Genomic DNA, 20044 nt, shown 5'->3' with positions numbered 1-20044 from the left:
GTATCCTAACAGATGACATCCGATAACTGCTTATGCGCACGCGCAACCCCTTTTGTTCTTCCGCTCTTCTTCACGACGCGTTTCTCACGGGATTTGGACCGCGGAAAGCTCCGTCGTCAGAGGTGTGGCAAAACCGTGGACATACAAATAAATGGGATTGCGATTGGTTCGCCCTTTATGTTCTCGGCACTCAGTGGGCGTCGAGCGAAGGCTGAAGGAAGTGTGACTGGCGGCTCCAGGAAGCCGGAGAGCAGACATGCCTCGGTATGCGCAACTCGTCATGGGCCCTGCCGGCAGCGGGAAGGTGAGGATTTGGGGAGAGTTGGAGCTCATGGGAAGCGGGGGATTCGGTTCCTGAGGGAGGGACCACCGGGCGTTTGTGTTGGGGTCCCTGACACGGCGCGAGTCGCTTCTAGCTCTCTGTGCTTTACTTGTTTTGTTTTTTTTTTTGAAGGGGTAGTGTGGTAGTTGTTAATATTTATTGGATACTTATGACCCGCCTCATTTATTTTCATAATAATCCTGTAAGGTTCTATTATTCCCTTCTTACAGAAAATGAGACACAGAAAGGTTAAGATCTTTGCATGACATTCCACAACTAGTAAGTTGTAGCCGAAATTTGAATCCAGTGTTCTAACCCCAGAATCTGGCCCTGTCTCGCTGCCAGGAGGTTGAAATGGGATCTCCTTAGTTACTGTTTCTCAGAGCTTGGGTTGTGGACTTCTGGTATTGAAGATGATTTTAGATGGTAGGTGAACATTCAGAAGGCAGATGTGGGAGCTCATCTCTATACTCTCAAGAGTTTTGAGAGGTAGAGGTGGGAGCATCACCTGAGCCAGGAGTTCAAGACCAGCTTGGGTAATATAGTGGGACCCTGTATCTCCAAAAAAAAAAAAAAAGAAAAGAAGAAGAAAAATTAGCCAGGCCTGATGTGTGGGCCTGTAGTACTGGGTAGGCTGTGATTGTGCCAGAATGTGCACTGCTCTACCTAGACAACAGAGCAAGACCCTGCTGCAAGAAAAAACAAACAGAAAACAAAAGAGCAAAACAACCCTGGATTTATATCTAACAAGTTCGCAAACTCATCCTAGAAAAAATGCTGCATACCTTATTGTTTAATATCACTACAGTCACCTTGGAAGTACTCCCCTTGGGAAGCTTTGCACCAATGCCAGCTTCTAACACCCTTCAAAGCAATTTTGGAACTCTTTTTCTGGAATGACCATCAGAGCTGTCCTTTGGGATCTGACAATTAAGATTGTGAACTTGCCACTGTTGGCAGCACTATACAAACAACTTGGTAAAATTTCATAACCTTGGTATATCAGTGTTTCACAGCTGTATTTGTGTCAGTGTGTGGTGGTGTCTTGCTGAGTAGTGTTCATTACTGTTGTGTGCTTTGTGTGCCATACAATGACAGCTCTTAAGGTCATTCCAGAAAAAGAGTTCTGAAATTGCTTTGAAGGGTGGACTAGGCCCTGGCATCAGTGCATAGCTTCCCAAGGGCAGTACTTCAAAGATGACCATAACAGTATTCAGCAATGAAGTATGTAGCACTTTTTCTTGTTTCTTTTTTGGCCGGGGCTGGGTTTGAACCCACCACCTCCGACATATGGGGCCGGCACCCTACTCCTTTGAGTCACAGGCACCGTCCTGTAGCACTTTTTCTAGGATAACTTAGTGAACTTAATTGTTAGACCTCATACATTGAAAGGTTGTTCCCTTTTCAGTTCTCTCCCACTTCTTCATTTCCCATTCAGGTGAAATTGTGTGTGGTGCTAGTGCAGTAGTTCTCAACCTTCCTAATACCATGGCCCTTTAATAGTTCCTGAGGATTGCAACCCACAGGTTGAGAACTGCTGTGCTAGTGTATCTTCACCACTTCTTTAATCTTTCTGTCTTTTCAGAGAGCAGGTCTTAGACTCAGCTTTTTTTTTTTTTTTTTACCTCAGCAAATTTTTTTTTTGTTTAATTGTTGGGGATTCATTGAGGGTACAATAAGCCAGGTTACACTGATTGCATTTGGTAGGTAAAGTCCCTCTTGCAATCATGTCTTGCCCCCAGAAGGTGTGGCATGCACCAAGGCATGCCACACCCTCCCTTCTTCCCTCTCTCTGCTTTTCCTTCCCCCCCATAACCTTACTTGTCATTAATTGTCCTCATATCAAAATTGAGTACATAGGATTCATGCTTCTCCATTCTTGTGATGCTTTGCTGAGAATAATGTCTTCCACTGCCATCCAGGTTAATACGAAGGATGTAAAGTCTCTATTTTTTTTAATAGCTGAATAGTATTCCACGGTATACATATACCACATCCTGTTAATCCATTCCTGGATTGGTGGGCATATAGGCTGTTTCCACATTTTGACAATTGTAAATTGAGCTGCAATAAACAGTCTAGTACAAATGTCCTTACGATAAAAGGATTTTTTTCCTTCTGGGTAGATGCCCAGTAATGGGATTGCAGGATCAAATGGGAGGTCTAGCTTGAGTGCTTTGAGGTTTCTCCATACTTCCTTCCAGAAAGGTTGTACTAGTTTGCAGTCCCACCAGCAGTGTAAAAGTGTTCCCTTCTCTCCACATCCACGCCAGCATCTGCAGTTTTGAGATTTTGTGATGTGGGCCATTCTCACTGGGGTTAGATGGTATCTCAGGGTGGTTTTAATTTGCATTTCTCTAATATATAGGGATGGTGAACCTTTTTTCATGTTTGTTAGCCATTTGTCTGTCTTCTTTAGAGAAGGTTCTATTCATGTCTCTTGCCCATTGATATGTGGGATTATTGGCTTTTTTCATGTGGATTAATTTGAGTTCTCTATAGATCCTAGTTATCAAGCTTTTGTCTGATTCAGAATATGCAAATATCCTTTCCCATTGTGTAGGTTGTCTCTTTTCTTTGGTTGTTGTCTCCTTAGCTGTACAGAAGCTTTTCAGTTTAATGAAGTCCCATTTGTTTATTTTTGTTGTTGTTGCAATTGCCATGGCAGTCTTCTTCATGAAGTCTTTCCCCAGGCCAATATCTTCCAGTGTTTTTCCTATGCTTTCTTTGAGGATTTTTATTGTTTCATGCCTTAAATTTAAGTCCTTTTTTTTTTTTTTTTTTTGTAGAGACAGTGTCTCACTTTATGGCCCTCAGTAGAGTGCCGTGGCCTCACACAGCTCACAGCAACCTCCAACTCCTGGGCTTAAGTGATTCTCTTGCCTCAGCCTCCCGCCACAGCGCCGGCCTATTTTTTGGTTGCAGTTTGGCCGGGGCCGGGTTTGAACCCGCCACCCTCGGTATATGGGGCTGGCGCCTTACCGACTGAGCCACAGGCGCCGCCTGAATTTAAGTCCTTTATCCATGACTCAGAGCTTTTACTAGGCACCTGGGTTTAGCTAGAATTAAAAGCATTTTAAAGTTTTATGTAATTTTATAGTTCCTTTGACATTATGATAAATATAACTAGTTTTTTCTTTACAATTGAGAATTTTTTTCTTGTAAACAAATATTAAGGGAATAACGTTAGGGACATGCAGAAAAAGTAGAAATAGAAAATTTCAATCAGATAACAATTGTGGGAAACAGTCTGGAGGTGTTATGTAACTTTAATCTTTAATTTAACAAACACTGTTCTAAGCCATTGACCTATTTCAGTACAGGACATATACGTGTAACTAAGATATGGCCCTTACCTACCGGGAAGAGCCTATAGTCTATTTGGGAAAACAAGTGACTGTCAATTAAGATACAGTGTGATACATGGAGAGAGCATCCAGGTAGAGAACAGTATGTGTAAAGGCACTGAGGGGGAAAGCATGATGGAGATTATTTATATATTCTAGATTAATTTTTGGACTGACGTGTTAGGTCTTTCTATAAATTGGTGATGCTTACTATCAGAAACATTTATTGAGTATGTTTTTTATGCCTGGCCCTGTTTTGGGCCTTGGAGATTGTGTGAGGAACAAAATACACACACACAGAATCCCTGTCCTTGTGGAGCTTATATTCAAATACAATATGTCAGTCAGTTACAAATAATTGCCAAGCATTTATTATGTGCCAGGCAGTGTGCTAGCCATTTTCCAGCCAAACTTCTGGGCACAAGCCATTTTCCTGCCTCAGCTTCCCAGGTAGCTGGAACTACAAACACATGCCACCATGCTTGGCTAATTTTTCTATTTTTTTGTAATGACAGGATCTGGTTTTTGCTCAGGCTAGTCTCGAACTCCTGGCCTTATGTGATCCCCTACCTTAGTCTCCAAAAATGCTGGAATTAAAGTCGTTAACCACTGAGCCTAGAGATTTTAACAACTAGTATGCTAACAACTACATGAGGGATAACTTGCAAACTGGTAGCCCATTGCTGGGCTATTTATTTCTTGAACTGATGTTCCCTTATCTTGGAATGCTGTTACCCTAGGTTGCCAAGCACATTCCTATGTGGTGAAATATCCTGTACTAGGACACATCACCTCTACTACAAGTTCTGGTAGAGGTACTGTCTATTTGGTGCTACACTATATAACCAGAGATCTTCTATCTACCTAGTTGTTTGTTTGTTTGTTTTTGGAGACAGCACCTGGCTCTGTGGCCCAGGCTGGGGGGCAGTGGCCCAGTTGTAGCTAACTGTAACTCCAAGTCCTGGGCTCAAGTGATCCTCCCATTTTAGCCTCCCAAGTAGCTAAGACTGCAAGCATGCACCTGGCTAATTTTTTTTTTTTTTTTGGCCGGGGCTGGGTTTGAACCCACCACCTCCAGCATATGGGACCGGCGCCCTACTCCTTGAGCCACAAGCGCCACCCCTTTTTTTTTCTTTTTGAGACAGAGTCTCTGCCCTTGGTAGAGTGCTGTGTTGTCACAGCTCACAGCAGCCTCCAGCTCATGGGCTTAAGTGGTTCTCTTGCTTCAGCCTCCCAAGTAGCTGGGACTACAGGCACCTGCCATAATGCCCAGCTATTTTTTTTGTCGTTGTCATTGTTTAGCTGGCCCTGGCTGGGTTCACACCCCCCAGCCTTGGTGTATGTGGCTGGCATCGTAACCACTGTGCTACGGGTGCCGAGTCTAATTTTTTTTTTTCAACTTGGCTAATTTTTAAATTTTTTGTAGAGACAGGGTTTCAATATGTTGCCCAGGCTGACTTAGAACTTCTCGTTTTAGGCAGTCCTCTTCTCTTAGCCTTGAAAAGTGTTGAGGCCAGGCCCAGTGGCTCACACCTATAATCCTAGCACTCTGGCAGGCCAAGGTGGGTTAATAACCTTAGTTTAGGAGTTCAAGACCAGCCTGAGCAAGAGGAAGACCCCATCTTTACTAAAAATAGGAAAACTGGCCAAGCATTGTGGCAGGCGCCTAGGGTCCCAGCTATTTGAAGCAAGAAGAACTCCTAAGCTGATGAGTTTGAGGTTGTTGAAAGCTATGATGCCGTGGCACTCTACCCAGGGCAACAGAGTAAGACTCTGTCTCAAAAAAAAAAAAAAAAAAAGTGCTGGGAGTATAAGGATGAGCTACCATGCCTGACCTGTCTTCCCTCTAAATACCTCTTGTCACACGTTAGAGCAGTAAGGAGCCTTAGTGATCACAGAGGACATACCAATTAAAGACAAGAAAATTAAAGGCCAGAGTAGAGGAGTAACTTCTTCAGAATTATCCCTGAGTCCAAGCCAGGTCTAGATCTGCAGTACAGTCAGGTGTCCTGACTCCTGGCCCACCATCTTTCTCCCTCGTTTTCAATCAGCCTCTTGGTTGATGAGGGCATAGCACACTACCTCTTGTTCTAATTTCCCATGCCTTGTGACATTACAGAGCACCTATTGTGCCACCATGGTCCAGCACTGTGAAGCCCTCAACCGATCAGTCCAAGTTGTAAACCTAGATCCAGCAGCAGAACACTTCAACTACCCTGTGATGGCTGGTAAGTCCTTATTAGAGCCTTTCTCCTCCTTCAGGAGTGGTAAGGTTGGAAGAGGCAGTGAATCCTGGCTGCTCAGCACAGAAAGTGAAAAATTATTACTATCTGGTTCTCTAGTTTTATATTGAACAGCATGAGGCTGAGAGTCATTTGGTGACATCTGTTCATGGTGATGTTTGTAACAGTATATTTCCTTGATCTTTGATGTATGATTTAAAAGTGAGTGAGTAGACTCCTGCCTCACCACCCTCCTTGTGTCTTTTTTTTTGAGATAGAGTCTCAGTATGTCGCCCTTGGTAGAGTGCCATGGCGTCACAGTTCACAGCAACCTCAAACTCTTGGGCTTAAATGATTCTCTTGCCTCAGCCTCCCGAGTAGCTGGGACTATAGGCACCTGCCACAACGCCCAGCTACTTTTCTGTTGCAGTTTGGCCAGGACCAGGTTCAAACCAGCCACCCTCAGTATATGGGACCAGCGCCCTACTCACTGAGCTACAGGCGCTGTAACTACTGTGCTACGGGCACCAAGCCCTCCTTCTGTCCTTTTCATGCTTTGTTCTGCTGTAGTGAATGTGGTTTACTGCTGATCATTTCAAGTGAGCAGTCTTTTTTTTTTTTTTGAGACAGAGTTCTACTATGTCATCCCAGTAGAGTGCTATGGCATCAGAGCTCACAGCAACCTCAAACTCTTGGGCTTAAGTGATTCTCTTGTCTCAGCCTCCCAAGTAGCTGAGACTACAGGCACCAGTCAACAACGCCCAGCTATTTTTTTGTTGCACTTGTTGTTTAGGAGACCCAGGCCAGTTTCGAACCTGCCTGCATTGGTGTATGTGGCCAGCGCCCTACCTTTTGAGCTATGGGCGCGAACCCAAGTGATCAGTCTTGTAGGGGTTTTTTTTAAGTATTTTAATTACTCATTAAAGTGTCTATTGGGTACCTGTTTTGTGCCAGACACCAGGGTTGTATCAGAGAACAAGATAGACACTATTCCTGCTCTCATCACCCTCCTAGTGGAGGTAGTAAGCAATAAACAAAATGATAGCAATAAACAGTATGTAATGATATATTGCAGAATATGGTAATGACTGCAGACTGATGATTAGGATTAACCAGGAGAGATTGCTTTAGGGATGTTGACCACAGATGGTGTCTCTGAGGAGGGGATTTTTCTTTTTTTGCAGTTTTTGGCCAGGGCTGGGTCTGAACCCACTACCTCCGGCCTATGGGGCCAGCACCCTACTCCCTTGAGCCACAGGCGCCACCCGGGAATTTTTTTTTTTTTGAGAGAGTGAGTCTCACTTTCACCCTCACTAGAGTGCTCACTGCAACCTCAAACTCCTGGGTTCAAGTGATTCTCCCACCTCAGCCTCCTAAGTAGCTAGGACTATAGACGCCCACCACAACACCCAGGTATTTTTAGAGATAAGGTTTGCTCTAGCTCATGTTGGTCTGGAAACCCTGAGCTCAAGCAATCCACCTGCCTCAGCCTCCCAGAGTGCTAGGATCACAGGGGTGAGCCACCATGCCCAGCCTGAGGTGGGACTTTTTGAGCCTGGACTTGAAGGATGGTAATGTGCTCATGAAGCTGGGGAAAGACCTCCAAAATGAGGAATATCAAGGTCAGTAAATCACCTAGAGGTGAGAAAGGGTTTGGAATGTTCCAGAGAAGCAAAAATGTCAGTGAGCTGAAGCATGGGTGAAGGAAAAAAGTGGGTTAGGGGTAGCAGGATTTTGTCTTGTCATCAGTGGAATGCCACTTCAGGATTTTTTATTTATTTATTTATTTATTTTGTAGAGACAGAGTTTCACTGTACCGCCCTTGGGTAGAGTGCCGTGGCGTCACACGGCTCACAGCAACCTCTAACTCTTGGGCTTACGTGATTCTCTTGCCTCAGCCTCCCGAGCAGCTGGGACTACAGGCGCCCGCCACAACGCCCGGCTATTTTTTTGTTGCGGTTTGGCCGGGGCTGGGTTTGAACCCGCCACCCTCGGCATATGGGGCCGGCGCCCTACTCACTGAGCCACAGGCACCGCCCTACCACTTCAGGATTTTAAACTGGAGAAGATTGACATCTGATTTGTGTTTGTCATGATAACTCAGATTTACAGGTGAAATATGGACTTGAGGAGGTCAAGCGTTAACCAGGGGCTTGGTGCCTGTAGCTCAGTGGCTAGGGCGCCAGCCACACATACACTGGGTCTGGCAGGTTCAAACCCAGCCTGGGCCTGCCAAACAACAATGGCAACTACAACAAAAAATAGCCGGGCATTGTGGCAGGCGCCTGTAGTCCTAACTACTTAGGAGGCTGAGGCAAGAGAATCGCTTAAGCCCAAGAGTTTGAGGTTGCTGTGAGCTGAGATGCCATGGCACTCTGCCGAGAGTGACACAGTGTGACTGTGTCAAAAAAAAAAAAAAAAAAAAAAAAATCCCATAGAAAGAGAGGAGTTGAAGATATCAGAAACAGTGAAAATAGCTTCAGGAATGGCTGCCAGAATGGGGGGCTTTTACCTTTGCTAGGAGTGAGGTATTTCTTTCTCTGGAATAAGAGGAAAGGTGGGTGGAAGGTGTCATGTGGTAACCTGGGAAATTCTTTTTCATTGGCATCTGATTTCTGTTAATGTTGTACGGTGGGGACATTAACTTAGAGTGTCTGCAAGTACATAGGGTTGGAGGAGGCAGATTGAATGAGAAGAGGAGATGTGAAATGTTCATCTTCTGTGAGAAAAAGGCATTGCATTACTTTGGGATTGTTTGGTTACAGCAAACAGAAAGCACCCTAGCTAGCTTTAATAAAAAGAGGATTTATTAGGGGGCCTCTCAAAAAAGCCAAAACCAGGACTTTTTGAGAGACTAGAACCCCAAACACAAATATGAGAACTGAGGCCAGCTTCCTGTTTCTGTCTCTTTTCTCCCCTCTCACATACCAGCTTTCTTTGCTTCAATATGCTTGTGACCTAATAAGGTCACTCCAATCCCCAGTTCATTTCACTTTCTGGTCCAAATGTTTTACTGACTGACAAGTGTCCTCCATTCATCCTTTTATTTATTTTTTTGCGGCAGAGTCTTACTCTGTTGCCCTGGTCGGGTGCCATGGCATCACAACTCACAGCAACCTCAAACTCTTGAGTTTGAGCAACCCTTTTGCCTCAGCCTTCCAAGTACCTGGGACTACAGGTGCCTACCACAAGACCTGGCTAGTTTTTCTATTTTTAGTAGAGACAAGGTCTCTTTGTTGCTCAGGCTGGTCTTGAACTCCTGAGCTCAGGCTATCCTCCCACCTAGGCCTCCCAGAGTGCTAGGATTACTGATTCATCCTTTTAGAAGACCAATTTTATTGTCCCAGATTGGGTCAGTTGTTTATCCCTGGAGAAAGGAGTAAGATGTTACCAGTATAAATGTGTCTGTGAGTAAAGCTCAGTTCTTTGTGAACAGAGAGTATAGGTTTGAGTACAAAAAATAAGGGCAGGTGCAGTGGTTTAGCCTGTAATCCCAGCACTTTCGGAGGCTGAGGTGGGAGGATCATTTGAGGCCAGGAGTTCTAGACCACCCTCGGCAACATACCAAGAAAATTTAAAATATCTAGGCATGTAGTTTTAACTACTCAGGAGGCTAAGGTAGGAGTATCACTTCATTTGAGCCCAGGAGTTCAAGGCTACAGTGAACTATGGTTGCACCGCTGCACTTAAGCCTGGGCAACAAAGTTCGGGTGGGGGGCTCACGTCTGTAATCCTAGCACTCTGGGAGGCTGAGGTAAGTAGATTGCTTGAGCTCAGGAGTTTAAGACCAGCCTGAGCAACAGCGAGACCCTGTCTCTGAAAATAACTGGGCATTGTGGCGAGTACCTATAGTCCCAGCTACTTGGGAGGCGGAGGCAACAGAATCATTCCATGGCACTCAACCCCCAGTGTGACATAGTGAGACTGTCTGAAAAGGGCTGCGCCTGTGGCTCAGTGAGTAGGGCGCCGGCCCCATATGCCGAGGGTGGTGGGTTCAAACCCAGCCCCGGCCAAACTGCAACAACACAAAAATAGCCGGGTGTTGTGGTGGGCGCCTGTAGTCCCAGCTGCTCGGGAGGCTGAGGCAGGAGAATCACATAATTCCAAGAGCTGGAGGTTGCTGTGAGCCGTGTGACGCCACGGCACTCTACCAAGGGCAGTAAAGTGAGACTCTGTCTCTACAAAAAAAAAAAAAAAAATCCTGGGCAACAGAGTGAGATCTCATCTCTTTAAACAAAAACAATAAGTAAAAACCTAAGGTAGAAAATTCTAAATATTGATTTCTAAAAATTAATAAGAAAACCACACATATGTTAGAATTTTTCTAAGCCCTTTAGATCTCATATAGTTCTTTTCTTTCTTTTTTTTTTTTTTTTTTTGAGACAAAGCCTCAGACTGTCACTCTGAGTAGAATGCTGTGGCATCACAGCTCACAGCAACCTCCAACTCCTGGGCTTAAGCAATTCTCCTGCCTCTGCCTCCCAAGTAGCTAGGACTACAGGCGCCTGCCACAATGCCTGGCTAAATTGCAGCCGTTATTGTTTGGTGGGCCAGGGCTGGATTTGAACCTGCCAACTCAGGTGTGTGTGGCTGGCGCCTTAGCCACTTGAGCCACAGGCGCTGAGCCTAGATCTCATATAGTTCTTACCCTTTGACCCCAGGATGAGGAAAGTGAGGAGGGTAAGTAGCTCTTCTAGGATCATTGTGTTAAGAAGTGGTAGTTGGCCTTTACAGTCCTGCCTACAGTTCCAGCAAAATTTTCTTGCCAGTGATTTGGAAATTGCCTTGGAAACTGCTGGAGAAAGCCATAATGTAATTCACCAAATCACTAAGTATTTTAGCTCCCCATAAACCATGGATTCATTCCTAAATTACTCAGTGAATATGCAGCCTACAGATGTGTGAAGTTGGGTGTATTACTCAGTCTTAGTGTGAGCAGTGGCTAAATCCTTTCAGGATTTTTATTTCTTATTTTCTGTCTTTTTTTTTTTTTTTTTGAGACAATTTTACTCTGTCACCCTGCCTAGGGTGCCATGGGGTCATAGTTAATAGCAACCTCAAACTCTTGGTCTCAAGCAATCCTTTTACCTCAGCCTCCCAAGTAGCTGGGACTGCTGGCAATCGCTACAACGCTTGGCAAGTTTTTCTGTTTTTAGTAGAGATGGGTTCTTGATTTTGCTCGGGCTTTTCTCAAACTCCTTTTTTTTTTTTTTTTTGTAGAGACAGAGTCTCACTTTATGGCCCTCAGTAGAGTGCCGTGGCCTCACACAGCTCACAGCAACCTCCAACTCCTGGGCTTAAGCGATTCTCTTGCCTCAGCCTCCCGAGTAGCTGGGACTATTTTCTCAAACTCCTAAGCTCAAGCAATCTACCAATACACCTCAGCCTCCCAAAGTGCTAGAATTACAGGCAGGCTTGAGCCCCCACGCCTGGCTGATTTTTTTTTTTTTTTTTAGAGGAACTTTTCTGCCTCTGTTCTGGTTCTCAGTGTGCCTATTGCAAAATTTGAGTCTAATCAGAGGTTTCAGTAACCTTGGCTGCTATAGACAACATGATAGAAGATGTCTCTGGTTATAGATAAAGTAGTTATAGTAATTAGTTTGGATAGCTTTAGCAAGTAAAAAAATACAAAGATATGTGAAGGATTATTCCCACTTTCTGGGATTAGGAGCTCTTATTTTTTTTTTCTCATAAGCGAATACTTAAAAGGTGAGGATAATTTTTATTTTTATTTCCAATTAAGTGTAAATGTAATTGTCTGTGGTTAGAGTTGAATGCTTCGGGGATGGACAAAACCAAAAGGTAAATTATGTAACCATTAGGTTATATCATTTACACATAAAAGGTTAAAGGCAGAGTTCTAGCTGTGTCCTACACTCTGGGAATGTGCCATATATCCCATGCATTGTACCTGTTGGGTGGGAAGCTACTGAATCCTTTCTCCCTACCTTTCGAATTCGAGATTTTCTCTGATGTGGGTCTGTGATTCTTAATCTTCTTGTTTCAAATTGGTATTGAGTACATGTGAGGATTGTTTTTCCATTCTTGCGATAACTTAGGAAAATGTTCTCCAAATCCATCCACGTTGTTGAAAAAGATGCAAAATCTCTATCTATTTTTATGGCTGAATAGTAATCCATGATATGCATATACCACAATTTATTAATCTGTGTGTTGAAGGGCACGGGGATTGTTTCATTTCTATATCTTTGCTTTGTGAATTGTGTTGCTATAAACATTTCAGTACAAATGTCCTTCCTTAGGGTAAAAAGTCTTTCTTTTGGATAGATAGCTGGTAGTGGAATTGCAGGTTCAAATGATAAGTTTACTTTTCCTGTTTTTTTTGGGGGGGCGGTAAGCATGAAACAAATTTTATTGAGGAAGAGAAAGGTAGGTTTATAGAATAAGAGCAAATTACATTTGCCATGGACACCGAATTGGCCTCCATGGCAGGGAAGTGGGCAAAGGGGCCTACTTTTACTTTGAGGAATAGAGGGATTTCCTTATTAAAATCCTCAACTGAGGGCGGTGCCTGTGGCTCAAAAGGATAGGGCGCTGGCCCCATATGCCAGAGGTGGCGGGTTCAAGCCCAGCCCTGGCCAAAAACTGCAAAAAAAAAAAAAAAAAATCCTCAACTGTTCAGATGAAGTGTTAGCTAGAATGCACTTCATGGATTTCCTCTGCCTCTTTTTGCTCTGTTTTACTACAACTCCTGATTTGTTCATTTCTCTACTATTTTGTAGAAAGATGTGTTGTTTGGCTGCATCGTGTATCAGTAGCAGTTTGCACGGTCTAAGTACAAATAAATAAAATGGGGTGGCGCCTGTGGCTCAAGCAGTAGGGCGCCAGTCCCATATGCCGGAGGTTGCAGGTTCAAACCCAGCCCCGGCCAAAAACCACAAAAAACAAAACAAAACAAATAAATAAAATGCATTTTACCTAAAAAAAAAAAAAAAGGAAAAAATATTGTGGTTGGTTTTCTTTGTTTGGTTTTGTTTTACTATTTTTGGAATAGGTAATATATATGGTTCAAAATGCAAAATGTATAAAAGAGTAAATATGCAGGAAAATGTCTCTTTCCTGCTCTGTATCCCAGCAGTAAACTCCCCTTGCTGGAGGTAGCCAGTGTTACCAGTTTCTGGTACGTCCTTCTGTAGATAGTCTGTGCATATAAAATTCAATACATATATGCAGTAAGTATATGTTGTGAATTTTATTTTATTTATTTTGAGACAGCTCATTTTGTTGCCCTTGGGAGAGTGCTGTGACATCACAGCTCACAGCAACCTCCAACTCTTGGGCTTAAGTGATTCCTCAGCCTCCCAAGTAGCTGGGACTATAGGCGTCCACCACAAAACCTGGCTTTTTTTTTTTTTTTTGTAGTTGTTATTGTTGTTTAGCAGGCCTGGGCCAGGTTCGAACCTGCCAGCCCTGGTGTATGTTGCTGGTGCCTTAACCACTGAGCTATGGGTGCCGAGCCTATCTTTCTTTTTATTTGTAGCACAAATGATAGCATTCTTACATAGTTGCATTTTTGCATACCTGGGAGATTATATTATATCCGTATTTAAAGAGAGCCTCTCCCTAGGTGGGCATTGTTGCTTCTGCCTGTAATCCCAGCACTTGGGAGGCCAAGGTGGGTGTATTGCCTGAGCTCACAGGTTTGAGACCAGCCTGAGCCAGACCAAGACCTCGTCTCAAAAAATAGCTGGGCATCATGGCAGGTCCCTGTGGTTCCAGCTACTTGGGAGGCTGAGGCAAGAGAATCGCTTAAGCCCAGGAGTTTAAGGTAACTGTGAGCTATCATGCCATGGCACTCTACTGAGGGTGACAAAGTGATACTCTGTCTTAAAAAGATAAGTAAATAAATAAATAAAGTCCCCCTTTGCGGTTGCATAGTATTCCATTGTCTCGTTGTGTAGAACTTTATTTGTTCTGTTCCCTATTCATGGTCACTGCTACAATGAAAAACCATGTACATAAACTATTTCATATATGTGAGCTTTTAATATAGTTAATAATTACTAATGAGAATGAAAATTTTCAAATAGATAATTATATTCTAGGTCCTATCTGTCCCTTTCAGACATCCGGGAACTGATCGAGATAGATGATGTGATGGAAGATGATTCTCTGAGGTTCGGTCCCAATGGAGGATTGGTATTTTGCATGGAGTACTTTGCCAATAATTTTGACTGGCTAGAGAACTGTCTTGGTCACGTGGAGGATGACTACATCCTTTTTGATTGTCCAGGTAAGTGAGTAATGTCAATGTGTCATCTTCCTCGAAGTCATGATAGTTGTGTCCTCAGTGAGAGAAAGTAGAAAGAGCATTTGTAGCTCTAAACTATACTGCAGTCAGGTACTAAGCCTTCATGTGTTGACTGTAATTTGTTTTTGAGTTTATCAAAGTCTTGGCTTTGTACCCTGGCAAAGAAGCTACATTTTCTGCCTTCATGGAGCTCTCAGTCCAGCAGAGTTCAAGACAGTATAAACAAAAATTACCCAAATTATATTAAATATTTATTTTGGGCTGGTATCCCACGGGAATAGCACAGATGGTCACATAAGGGTAGCAGGGAGGTTAGGGAGAAAATTAGATATGGTAGCTGGGGCAAGAGGATTGCTTCTGCCTAGGAGTTCAAGGCCCCAGTAAGCTATGATTCTGCCACTGTACTCTAGCCTGGGTGACAGAGTGAGACCTGTCTCTTTATTTTTTTTATTTTTATTTTTTTGAGACAGAGCCTCAAGCTGTCGCCCTAGGTAGAATGCGTGGCATCACAGCTCACAGCAACCTCCCAACTCCTGGGCTCAAGCGATTCTCGTGCCTCTGCCTCCCAAGTAGCTGGGACTACAGACGCCTCCCACAACGCCCAGCTATTTTTTGGTTGCAGCCATCATTGTTGTTTGGTGGGCCCGGGCTGGATTCGAACCCACCAGCTCAGGTGTATGTGGCTGACATCTTAGCCTCTTGAGCCACAGGCGCTGAGCCCAGACCTGTCTCTTTAAAAAATAAAAAAAAAAGCTCCCACCTCCCATTACCCCACATATACACAAAGAGGAAATTGTCATGAAATGGTGCTGGTTGGTAGAGGCCACAGATAATCCCACATAAATTTTTAAGCCAGTTGTGAATTTTAAACTTGAGCCCATGCTAGTGTTGATCATTTGTGGTCATAACTTTTTTCCCTTGCTTTTAATTAAACATACATCTACCCACAAAAAAGCATATGTAAGTGTGCATCTTGAAGAACAAATTACATATATAACACTTTTGATTGATAAAAATCTAAAGTGTAAAGAACCACATCTTTTTCTTTCTTTCTTCTTTTTTTTTTTTGAAACAGAGTCACACTTTGTCACCCTTAGTAGGGTGCTGTGGCGTCATAGCTCACAATAACCTCAAACTCTTGGGCTCAAGCAATCATCTTACCTCAGAGCCTCCCTATTATGTGGGGTTATAGGGACCTGCCACAACACCGACTATTTTTATTTATTTTTTTTTTTTTGAGGCAGAGTCTCGCTCTGTTGTTCTTAGTAGAGTGCTATGGCGTCATAGTTCACAGCACCCTCAAACACTTGGGCTTGAATGATTCTCTTTCCTCAGCCTCCCAAGTAGCTGGGACTACAGGCGCCTGCCACAAGGCCCAGCTTTATTTTTTGTTGCATTCGTCATTGTTGGTTAGCAGGCCCCGAGCCATGTTCAAACTCTCCAGCCTTGGTGTATATGGCTGGCACCCTAACTGACCTCCAGGCACTGAGTCACCCGGCTATTAATATTATTATTATTTTTCTTTTTTTTTTTTGAGACAGTCTCACTATGTCACCCTGGGTAAAGTCTCATGGCATCACAGCTCACAGCAACCTCAAACTCCTGGGCTTAAAGCAATTCTCTTGCCTTAGCCTCCCAAGTAGCTGGGACTACAGGCGCCTGCCACAATGCCCGGCCATTTTTCTATTGCAGTTGTCATTGTCCAGCTATTTTTTTTTTTTTTTTTGTAGAGACAGTCTCACTGTACCGCCCTCGGGTAGAGTGCCGTGGCGTCACACGGCTCACAGCAACCTCTAACTCTTGGGCTTATGCAATTCTCTTGCCTCAGCCTCCCGAGCAGCTGGGACTACAGGCGCGCGCCACAACACCCGGCTATTTTTCTGTTGCAGTTTGGCCGGGGCTGGGTCCAAACCCGCCACCCTCGGCATATGGGGCCGGCGCCCTACTCACTGAGCCACAGGCACCGCCTGTCCAGCTATTTTTAAAGACAGGGTCTTACTCTTGCTCAGGCTGGTCTCAAACTCCTTAGCTCAAGCAGTCCACCTGCCTCAGCTCTCAGAGTGCTAGGGTTACAGGTGTGAGCCACCATGACTGACTAATTTTTCTTTTCTTTTTTTTTTTTAATAGACAGCATCTTGCTTTGTTGCCCAGGCTAGAGTGTTGTGTTGCAATCATAACTCACAGCTGTTTCAAATTCCTGGGCTCAAGATATCTGTCTCAGTCTCCCAAGTACCCAGGAGTACATGTGTGAGCTATCACACCTGTTTAATTTTTATTTTTTTTTTAGAGACAGGATCTTGCTATGTTGGCTGGACTGGTTTTGACTCTTGGCCTCAAGCAATCTTTCTACCTTGGCCTCCCAAAGGGCGGGATTACAGGCATGAGCCACCATGCCCAGCAAAGAATCTCTTTTTTTTTTTTAAGAACCTCATTTTCTACATAAAACTGGATAGTTTGTTTGGGATTCCTATCATGGTGGTATGTCAGATTTTATGATTGCTTTGAGAGGCTATAAGCCCTTAAAATTCAACATATCGTCAGGGATTGACTTTTCATCATTTTTGATCATCTTATTGGGAGAATCTGTTTCTCTGATTTGGTGATTTACCCTATTTCCTGTTTATAATATTCTTGGCCATGTGTGGTTGCTCACACATGTGATCCTGGCACTCTGGGAGGCTGAGGCAGGAGGATCACTTAAGCCCAGGAGTTTGAGGTTGCAGTGAGCTGTGGTAATACCATTGTACTCTAGCTGGAATGATTGAGCAAGATTCTGTCTCAAAAAAATACAAACCAAAATAAAAAATAGAACTATAATATTTTTGTAATGTTCTTTTTGTAGGTCAGATTGAGTTGTATACTCACCTGCCTGTGATGAAACATCTGGTCCAACAATTAGAACAGTGGGAGTTCCGAGTCTGTGGAGTTTTTCTTGTTGATTCTCAGTTCATGGTGGAGTCATTCAAGGTCTGTGGATCAATCTGTTATACATGTTTCAACCATAGGTACAAGTGGATGACAGTCTCCTTTAATTATTATGGCATTCTGGACATTTCACAAACTGTTCCAGAGTTATTCAGTATCCTTTATCATTAAATTATTGTGATAGTGTTATTTTGAATTAAAAAGTAGTAAATTATGGGCGGCGCCTGTGGCTCAGTCGGTAAGGCGCCGGCCCCATATACCGAGGGTGGTGGGTTCAAGCCCGGCCCTGGCCAAACTGCAACCAAAAAAATAGCTGGGCGTTGTGGCGGGCGCCTGTAATCCCAGCTACTCGGGAGGCTGAGGCAAGAGAATCGCCTAAGCCCAGGAGTTGGAGGTTGCTGTGAGCTGTGTGAGGCCACGGCACTCTACTGAGGGCCATAGAGTGAGACTCTGTCTCTACAAAAAAAAAAAAAAAAAAGTAAATTATGATGTCATAAATTTGGGGGAACTGCTTACCAAGAAAAATTAAGGACCTATTTTTAATTTTCTGAGGATCAGGCTGGGCAAGGTGGCTCATACCTATAAATCCTCACCCTCTGGGAGGCCAAGGCAAGTGATTGCTTAAGCTCAGGATTTAGAGACCAGCCTGATCAAGAGTGAGACCTTGTCTCTACTGAAAATAGAAAAACTAGGGCAGCGCCTGTGGCTCAAAGGGGTAGGGCGCTGGTCCCATATGCCGGAGGTGGCGGGTTCAAACCCAGCCCCGGCCAAAAAAAACCACAAAAAAAAAAAAAAAAAAACTAGCCAGACATGGTGGCACATGTATGTAGTCCCAGGTACTTGGGAGGCTGAGGCAAGAAGATCGCTTGAGCCCAGGAGTTTGAGGTTGCCATGAACTGTGATGCCATGGTACTCTAGCCTGGGACAACAGAGTGAGACTCACTCAAAAAACATTTTTTTTTTCCTGAGGACCTTTTGTCCAGTCTGTGATCTATCTACATCAAATTTTATTAATAGTTCTTAAAGAATATAAAATAGGAAAGGGGGTTAGCAATACTGTCTAAATTGGTGTTTGTGATCACTGTAGATTAAAAGATTAAATCTACATTTTTCCCTCTTTCCCCTCTCCTTTAGGAATAAAGGGTCAGGCATTTGCTTAAGGGTAGTTTTTCTTTATTTTGTTTTGTTTTGTGTTCTTTTTTTTTTTTTTGTGGTTTTTGGCCGGGGCTGGGTTTGAACCTGCCACCTCCGGCGTATGGGACCAGTGCCCTACTCCTTGAGCCACAGACGCCACCCTTGTGTTCTTTTGTTTTAAGATAGAGTCCCATGGACGGTGCCTCTGGCTCAGTGAGTAGGGCACTGGCCCCATATACCAAGGGTGGCAGGTTCAAACCCGGCCCCGGCCTAACTATAACAAAAAGATAGCTGGGCCTTGTGGCGGGTGCCTGTAGTCCCAGGTACTTGGGAGGCTGAGGCAAGAGAATCGCCTAAGCCCAGTAGTTGGAGGTTGCTGTGAGCTGTGACGCCACAGCACTCTACCCAGGGCCATAGCTTAAGGCTCTGTCTCAAAAAAAAAAAAAAAAAAGATAGAGTCCTACTCTGTCACCCCAGCTAGAGTGCAGTGGTGTCACGATAGCTCACTGAAACCTTAAACTCTTGGGCTCAAGCAGTCCTCCTGCCTCAGCCTCCTGAGTAGCAGGAAGCATAGGCCTACACGACCAGACCTGGCTAGTTTTTCTATTTTTAGTAGAGATTGGGATCTCCTCCTTGCTCAGGCTGGTCTTGAACTCCTAAGCACAAGTGATCCTCCTGCCTCAGTTTCCAAGTGCCAGGATTACAGGCGTGAGACACCATGCTTGGCCAGCCAGTTTTTCTTTAATATTAGCATTTCTTTTACTTAGGCCAGTTTTGTTCCCATGGGGAATTGAAGCTTCTCTTTATGTAGAGCCCAGGTAACTTTGTTGATTCATCTGCTCTTTTCTGTTTCCTTCTTCAGTTTATTTCTGGGATTCTGGCAGCCTTGAGTGCCATGATCTCTCTAGAAATTCCACAAGTTAATATCATGACAAAAATGGATCTGCTGAGTAAGAAAGCAAAAAAGGAAATTGAGAAGTGAGTTCACTGTTCTGTTGTCTTCAGATCTCAACTGCAGAGATGAACCTTCTGTTTTATTTAATTGTAATGTTTGCTCAGTCTGTAAATCTAGTTTGCTGATTTATTTTTCCTTTTACTCATCAGTCTTCTATCTCTCTTTTACAGATTTCTAGATCCAGACATGTATTCTTTGTTAGAAGATTCTACAAGTGCCTTAAGAAGCAAAAAATTCAAAAAACTCACTAAAGCTATATGTGGACTGGTAAGCTTTTTACATTAGATTTTTTCTAAATGACCTGCTCAAGTGTTTGCCCACAGCCAGTCCACCCTTATTTCCTCCAAAAGGGAAGGGGATAGAAAGGGCCTGTGGTAATCAGAAGTACAATGTCTTTAATACTCAGATATAAGTTTAAAATTATGTATTTTGCACAACTTCAGAATAATCTTTTCTTAAAATCTCCAACTCATAGATTGATGACTACAGCATGGTTCGATTTTTACCTTATGATCAGTCAGATGAAGAAAGCATGAACATTGTATTACAACATATTGATTTTGCCATTCAATATGGCGAAGACTTGGAATTTAAAGAACCAAAGGTAATTTCTGATTCAGGGTGTTTGTTGGCTTTTGATAATAATATTTGTCATCACTCACTGGCCTCCTACAAAATCCAGGCAACTCTTTACGTTTGTGTTTTTTGTTTTTTTCCTGTTCGCCTTGCTAGAGTGCAGTGGCATCATGATAGCTCACTACAGGCTCAAACTCCTGGGCTCAGGTGATTCTCCTGAGCCTCCTAAGTATCCAGGAGTACAGGCATAAAATTTTTCTATTTTTTGTAGAAACAGGCTAATTGCTAATT

General features: G+C 43.6%; 1 protein-coding gene across 2 annotated transcripts in view; it reads left to right on the top strand.

Moving 5' to 3' along the window:
- GPN3 (GPN-loop GTPase 3) overlaps positions 1 to 20044 on the top strand; it is a 36863-nt gene that overhangs the window by 238 nt on the left and 16581 nt on the right. The window contains exons 1-7 of one of the 2 annotated variants that reach the window (XM_053589573.1): positions 120 to 304; positions 5789 to 5897; positions 13978 to 14145; positions 17006 to 17130; positions 19085 to 19200; positions 19348 to 19444; positions 19653 to 19781. In XM_053589573.1, the coding sequence (XP_053445548.1) occupies positions 257 to 304; positions 5789 to 5897; positions 13978 to 14145; positions 17006 to 17130; positions 19085 to 19200; positions 19348 to 19444; positions 19653 to 19781 (792 nt within the window). In that variant the 5' untranslated portion in view covers positions 120 to 256. Of the gene's footprint in view, positions 1 to 119; positions 305 to 5788; positions 5898 to 13977; positions 14146 to 17005; positions 17131 to 19084; positions 19201 to 19347; positions 19445 to 19652; positions 19782 to 20044 lie in introns of those variants that run through there. The other variant, XM_053589575.1, reaches the window with a different exon arrangement.

The sequence above is a fragment of the Nycticebus coucang genome, chromosome 4, assembly GCF_027406575.1.
Source record: "Nycticebus coucang isolate mNycCou1 chromosome 4, mNycCou1.pri, whole genome shotgun sequence".
In the NCBI taxonomy this organism is placed as follows: Eukaryota; Metazoa; Chordata; class Mammalia; order Primates; family Lorisidae; genus Nycticebus; species Nycticebus coucang.
Note: the sequence above shows the minus strand (reverse complement) of the source record. Positions and strands in the feature narration are given on the sequence as shown.